This window comes from Procambarus clarkii, chromosome 39, assembly GCF_040958095.1.
Source record: "Procambarus clarkii isolate CNS0578487 chromosome 39, FALCON_Pclarkii_2.0, whole genome shotgun sequence".
NCBI classification, from domain to species: Eukaryota; Metazoa; Arthropoda; class Malacostraca; order Decapoda; family Cambaridae; genus Procambarus; species Procambarus clarkii.
Genome location: NC_091188.1, coordinates 2145962 through 2153461, shown reverse-complemented (window position 1 = coordinate 2153461; position 7500 = coordinate 2145962). Strand labels below are relative to the sequence as shown.

Sequence of the window (7500 nt, the reverse complement as noted above, 5' to 3'; positions counted from 1 at the left end):
TTTTAGTGGTCCTCGCAGCACACACACTCCTGAGGGAGGACATTTGAGAAGTGGTGCGGCTCTTCCTCCTTTGGGACACCAACACCTCTCACCTTCCCGCCACACACACACACACATCATTTCGCACTTAATACATGTTAATATCCAGGGAGTATAGCGTGGGCGTGCGTGGGCGTGTGTGTGGATGCGTGGGCGTGTGTGGATGCGTGGGCGTGTGTGTGGGCGTGGTAATGGGGCTTGATAATGGTCCAGGACGGACCGAAACGACGTCGTCTCCTCAATCTTCTGGTGTGTGTGGTCTGGTCAACATATCTTCAGCCACGTTATTGTGACTCATCGTCTCAATACGATGAATGGATCTGACTCCCCGTGTTGCTGCACGGGTTAGCGTCACCCACTGATCTGGGTTCGATCTGGGCCTTGGAAAACAGGCTTGCAGTTTATACAAGTAATGGGCAGGGGGGAGAAGGGGGGGGGGAGCTTTTGGGAGGGTCTGGTGGGAGCACCAATCATAACCCATCCGCTGGTTGGCTTAACGTAATTACCAAAAGCTAGCACTAAGCCACACTAAGCCATGTTTGGCTTAGTAACTTAGTGCCTCAGCGCCCGTAACGCCTGTCACCCCTCACCTTGAGGTGTTCCTGGGGCTTAGCTTCCCCTTCCTTCACTCAACATGCGAAGATCTTGGAAGCTGTGAACATGTCTACCCCGCAGCCGAACGGAAGAGGCCCCCCCCCTGGCTTCTATACCTACCTTGAGGCCACCCTGAGATGGTTCCGGGAATCAATGACCCAGTGGCCCCGATCTCTGATCAGGCCTCCTGGTTGGTGGTCTGGTTAACCAGACTGTTAGACGGCGCTGCTCGCAGTTTGCCATATAAATCGTATGCCAAACACATATATATATCACAATACAAGCTTTATAAGCATTGCACACTAAATGCATCTACACATATATTTATAAATTTATATTTACAGTGGAATGAGTGTTGATGGTAAATTGATGAGTGGGAGATTGGTATGGGTGTGTAGGGTAGGACGATGGGGAGGTGGGGTAGGAGGCTACGTGTGGGGAAGCATGGGTAAGAGGATAGAGTGGTTAGATGTCACCAGCAGAGTCCCAAAGGTCATGATCTATTAACCGTTATATTGTCTATTCCGTCTCTGATACATGCAAATGATCTTCCAAAAGGGAAGAGACTAATTCCTCTCAATGTATACTGATGATAAAAATAATGAGGACTAAAACTGATGAAGATAGCAAGAAATTAGAAAATAATATGATTTAAAAGAATGGCCCAACAAAATGGCTATTAGAGTTTAACTCTATTAAGTGCAAAGTTATGAAAAAGGTGCTGGGAACACCCAATGGGACACGAAATCGTCCAGGACTCAGGAAGGCAGAAAGACTTGGGAGTTCATATATTAGTGAACATGTCTCCTGAAGCCCACATCAAACTGATAGCATCAGCGGTGGCTCTTTTTTTTATGGCACCGTCACGATACCCGTTATTGGCCTCCAGACTGGCACTATGGCACCGACTGGCACTATGCAATTACTTCCACCAATACTTGCCAGACTGTACTAGGCCACACGGTGGGGGGCAGGGGGGGGGGGGGTTGTGGTACAGACCCCCAGCTAACTCTACCACACCCACACACACACACACACACACACACACACACACACACACACACACACACACACACACACACACACACACACACACACCACCTCCATACACTCAGACCACACCACACCTCTCTGACCACACCATGGGCCAGAGTCATTCCCCACGGGCCGGGACCACACACTACACATCACCCGCCTCACATCCACACCCACACCCCACATCCACACCCACACCCCACATCCACACCCACACCCCACACCCACACATCCACACGTCTCACCACAAAACGTACAACATAAATGAATAATAATCATAAACCAAACAAAAACACGAAGTCAAGGCTGACAACACTTGTATACAACTTGTTAACTATGGTGTTAAGGCACTTTAGAGAGCACTCTCATAAACAGTAAGAGTGAAACACTCCACACTTGAGCTAGTGTGAGAAGGAGGAGAAGGAGGAGGAGGAGGAGGAGAAGGAGGTAGGAAGAGGGAGGGAGGGCGGGAATGAATGAAAAATGTCATAGGGAATAAAAGAAGGTGAGGAAAACGCAGGAGGAAGTCGCAAGAGAAAAGGAGTTAAGAGAGAGGAAGGTGTGAGAAGGAAAGGCGGAATGGGGGAAAGATGGAAGACGTTGTATATGGCTGCGGAGGGAGGGAGGGAGGGAGGGAGGGGAACAGAGGGGAAGGGAGGGGAGAGAGGGGAAGGAAGGGGAAAGTGAGAGCCTTCTACAAATATTTAAAATAACAATGTTTTATATTTAGTATTGCCACACTTAACACTGGACTAGTGAATGAGAGAGAGAGAGAGAGAGAGAGAGAGAGAGAGAGAGAGAGAGAGAGAGAGAGAGAGAGAGAGAGAGAGAGAGAGATGATGTCTATATACAAGAAAAAAAGCCCCTTTTGGCCTTTACAGGTATATGGAATAAATGAGAAATAATGAATGTTGAATAAAGAAATCAAGGTTTACAACAGGGGGCAGCTGGCTACCACCAGGTGGTGTGGGTGACCAGGCACACCACCTGTCGTCTCCGGCACCAGGTCATCAAGACAACACGACATCTACTGTAGAAGTAGACTTATAACACGTATCTACAGCTGTCCATCACTCACCAGCTCCAAGATGGCCGGTGTCCCCCATCTCATATTGAAGAAAACTTCTACTCAATGAATTATCGATAACAATAATAGATCCCAATCATTTAGCAATAGATCCCAATCATTTCTTAATCAAATCAATTACAAGTTCTGTGTTGCGTATCATAAATTGCAAATGCAAATATTCTCACTGAGAAACTCGGTAGGAGCCGTGAGCAGGATTCGAACCTATGCTAGAGGGGGGTACTCCCAAGCCCTCTACACGGCTCTAGACCCCCCATGTTCTCATTGATACATCACGCTATTGTGGTTTCTCTCGGCACTGATCTCATTGTTAAGACGCCAGGTAAGTTATTTATCAGATGCATCTTTGCACCATCTTAAAGTATTGGCTTCCAATTCTCTCTCTCTCTCTCTCTCTCTCTCTCTTGGGGGGTATTGTGGACCTCGGAGGCCGCGGTAGTTTCCTCTCTCTCAATACCACGAGTTGTAGTACTATAAGAGTTAAATTAAAGACTTAAGTGCCTCTCTTAAGACGTGTTCTTTAATCACTTTCATGACTTGTTCTTGATCGAATGTGTGTATGGTTTCCTTTGTAACCTCTAATGTGATCTTTTGCATGTTGACTGGGCTCCTGAAATCATGGGGGAGGGGGCAGTAATCATGGGGTGGAGGGTTCCAGTGGTCAGCGGTGAATGGGGGGGTCAGAAGAAAGGGATGGATGAGGAACCCCAAAAGTCAGGTACAGTCCAATAGTAAGGTGGGGACTCATTTGCCGCGGGGAGGGTCCCAATAGTCATGGGTGCGTGGGGTGCGTGGGGAGGCTAGGGGAGGCTAGGGAAGGCTAGGGGATGCTAGGGAGCCGGAAGAGCGTGGTCTAAGCGAGCATGATTATACGGAGGATCATAGGGAAAGAGAAAAGAAGTCTTGCGAGTTCGAAGGGGTTAGGAAGAGCTTGGAGGAAAAGGAGCGGCAAGGGGCTGGAAAAGGAGCGACAATGGAGGGTCTGTGGAGGGAAAACTCACCTTCTGAGCGCCTGAAGAAGCCGTCGTGTCTCTCCCTCAGCAGCAGGACGCCCTCCTTATCGAACTGGTGAGACGGGTGTGCGGCCAGGGCGGCCAGCTCTGACTTGTTAAACCGCATCCCTCCACCGCGCCACACCTCTGAAACACCACACTCCTTATTGCATACCTCAACATTTACTTTATATTATATAATTCAGTTATACGTGCATAAATAATAATGATCCTGATGAAGAGGGGCGTTGGATGAATGCTTCGATGAAGGACTTCGACCAAACGGACTTCGACCAAACGGACTTCGACCAAACGGACTTCGACCCAAAGGACTTCGACCCAAAGGACTTCGACCCAAAGGACTTCGACCCAAAGGACTTCGACCCAAAGGACTCCGACCCAAAGGACTCCGACCCAAAGGACTCCGACCCAAAGGACTCCGACCCAAAGGACTTCGACGAGTCTTAAGCCATCCCGAGCCACAACGCACCAACAAACTTCTCGATATCTCATGTCCGTCCGGTAATTGGGTTTCTGTTGGTTCTTCCCCATCTCGTAGGGTGTAATCAAAGACCTATCCCCATCTATTTCCTCCACTCCCATCTTCCAACATTCGTGCAGTTTCCACTTTAATTAAAATTCCTATTTCAATACTAGTTCATCCCAGCAATTGGCATGAATTAGTTTGATTGAATTAGTTTGCAACAGGCATTGGTTTGTTCTCATATAAATATTATACGTAACAATTATATATATAATTAGGTGTAATATAGGTTCGGTGTTTAGGATCTATTGGCGATTATTTGTATTTGAAGAAAGTGTTTGAAACATTTATAGAATTGGGGTTCGAACAGAGGACGTGAGCGAAGCACTTGTTCCGGAAGTGTTCATCAGACTTCATCAGTTATGATGAAATAATGCTCTACAATGCCAGTATATCTAGTCATACTTTTGTAGGAAAAAAAAAAGGAGGCAAGAACAGGAAGGAGAGTGGGCAACACTTTTATGGAGGCCGCTGCCAAACATGTATGGTCATAAAACAGGAAATAAAACGGCCTGTTATATCTCTCTCTCTCTCTCTCTCTCTCTCTCTCTCTCTCTCTCTCTCTCTCTCTCTCTCTCTCTCTCCTTCTGTTGTCCTGTTTCCCTCTCAGTATACGTGCCGTTGTTGTTTGTATGTCGGCACACATGTAGTTGTTAGTAGCAATATACCTGTTAGCATCACGTGCTGCTTCTGTTATCACGTGTTGGCGCTGTTATCACCACGTGCTTGCGCTGTTATCGTGTGCTGGTGCTGTTATCATGTGCTGCTGCATTTGTGATGGCATCACTGCTCGTCTTCATCATTAATATATTTTGCCGTCATTATTTTTGTCATTATTCAACATTCATTATTATTATCTGGGTAATATTAAGTCTTCATTATTATCTCCATGGGATCCAACCGGACCCAACCACGGGCCCCAGGACCCAACCACGGGCCCCAGGACCCAACCACGGGCCCTAGGACCCAACCACGGGCCCCAGGACCCAACCACGGGCCCTAGGACCCAACCACGGGCCCCAGGACCCAACCGCGGGCCCCAGGACCCAACCACGGGCCCCAGGACCCAACCACGGGCCCTAGGACCCAACCACGGGCCCCAGGACCCAACCACGGGCCCCCCAGGACCCAACCACGGGCCCCAGGACCCAACCACGGGCCCCAGGACCCAACCACGGGCCCTAGGACCCAACCACGGGCCCCAGGACCCAACCACGGGCCCCCAGGACCCAACCACGGGCCCCAGGACCCAACCACGGGCCCTAGGACCCAACCACGGGCCCTAGGACCCAACCACGGGCCCTAGGACCCAACCACGGGCCCTAGGACCCAACCACGGGCCCCAGGACCCAACCACGGGCCCTAGGACCCAACCACGGGCCCCAGGACCCAACCACGGGCCCCCAGGACCCAACCACGGGCCCCCCCCAGGACCCAACCACGGGCCCCCCCCAGGACCCAACCACGGGTATTTAGGCTTCAGCGTATAAAATAAAACATGAACATTTTTACAGGAAATTGATGTAAGTTAAAAATAATAAAATAAACCAGTTATACGTGAATGTGCAGTGTTAGTGCAGAGTCCGCGTGAAGACCCGACGACTGCAGGAGGAGCGGCCCCCAGGGGCACGAGTACCTGGAGGCCTACACGGAGGACACGATAGGGAGGTGAGGACATTAATGGGAGTGTAGCGTGCAAGGGGAGGGAAGGGGGTTTACCCACGAAGGCAAGGAGGGGAGGAGGCAGGTATACTACACACACACACGTACCTACCTATCTACACCTCATCTCATGCTGCGTATAGGCACCTAAAACATGCTGTTTTAATGGTGCCTATACGCAACAGCCTGTTGGACCAAGTTGGGGAGTAGAACATTTTCCCCTGGACCCTCTCCAGGAATATGTTCCAGGACAGTGAAAGGTAGGGAAGGGGGTGCATAGCCTTGTATGGCTAGGGGTAAGGGTAATTATCAGGAGAAAGCACATAAGCCATTTCGAGTGTACACAGCACTTGAAAGGGGTCAGGGTAAGGATTTCGGATGGGACCGGGGGGGGGGGAGGAATGGTGCCCCACGGGCCACCATTCCATTAGCGGGGCGTGGCGCCCGTGGCGGGAACACAGGCGCCGCGCCCCGCACACCGGAGCCTCGGAGGACAGACGCCGCGTTTAACATTTTATCGAGAGGAAAAGTGAGCGGACCGGTGGGTGAGAGAGGGACCTTAACTTGGGGGAAAAGTTCCGGCGAGATGATGGCTTTGTCTGGCGAGGCTAACCCGGGAAAGGTGATGGGAAAGGAGGAATGAGGAGGGAAAGTGAGGAGAATCATGCGCGTGAAGAGGCAGAAGATGAGAACTAATCGACTAATCGAGAGTAAAACCGGAGGGGATTGGCTGTGAAGTCACACACGAATAACAACAGAAAGGAACTATCAGAATGGGAAATCACCAAGCTTATTCCTACAACACGGAATCTTCCTCGTCTGCCTCTAAACCTTCCCATTAAGACTACCGCCGCCCTTCACACCGTAGCTATCACGGTACCTTTAGACCGTGACTAACACGGTACCTTTAGACCGTGACTAACACGGTACCTGGAGACCGTGGCCAACACGGTACCTGGACACCGTGGCCAACACGGTACCTGGAGACCGTGACCAACACGGTACCTGGGCACGGCCACGGTCTACCTGTCAGACTAGGGCAAGTGCCATCACCATACAATGTTAATAAACATAATTTAATATCACACACACACACACACGACGCTCAATTCCGGTGGCCAAAAATTCATAACAATTTACATATGTAAGAGTTGACAATTTTATCTGTGCATACATTTACACGAGAGAGAAAGCAAACTTGATACCGCCGCCTCGCTTTATCACGGTAAAATATGTACTGAATATATATATATTTATATATAAGTGTGTGTGTGTGTGTGTGTGTGTGTGTGTGATATGTATGTTTATGTATGGAAATTACTATATAAATGTAAAGTAAATCAAACAATTCCATCAAGTCTAACGATTTACGAGGACCTTGAAACATTACTATCTATATGAATTACTACAATTTTCTTTGAGGAACGAAGCATTTACTACACTACACTTTGTTCATTTGAAGCCTTTACAAGTTCCCAGCTTTCCTAGTACTTCCTAGCGGCTACGACGGGCTTTGTCCTAGCCACAGCAGTAATGTATTCCATGTT

General features: G+C 49.3%; 1 protein-coding gene across 8 annotated transcripts in view; it reads right to left on the bottom strand.

Annotated features, from left to right (window-relative positions):
* Positions 1-7500, bottom strand: part of LOC123760348 (inositol polyphosphate-4-phosphatase type I A) — a 171157-nt gene that overhangs the window by 67030 nt on the left and 96627 nt on the right. For all 8 annotated transcript variants that reach the window (XM_069338284.1, XM_069338287.1, XM_069338281.1 and 5 more), the window contains exon 2: positions 3757-3894. In XM_069338284.1, coding sequence (XP_069194385.1) covers positions 3757-3874 — 118 coding nt within the window. In that variant the 5' untranslated portion in view covers positions 3875-3894. The remainder of the gene's footprint in view (positions 1-3756; positions 3895-7500) is intronic.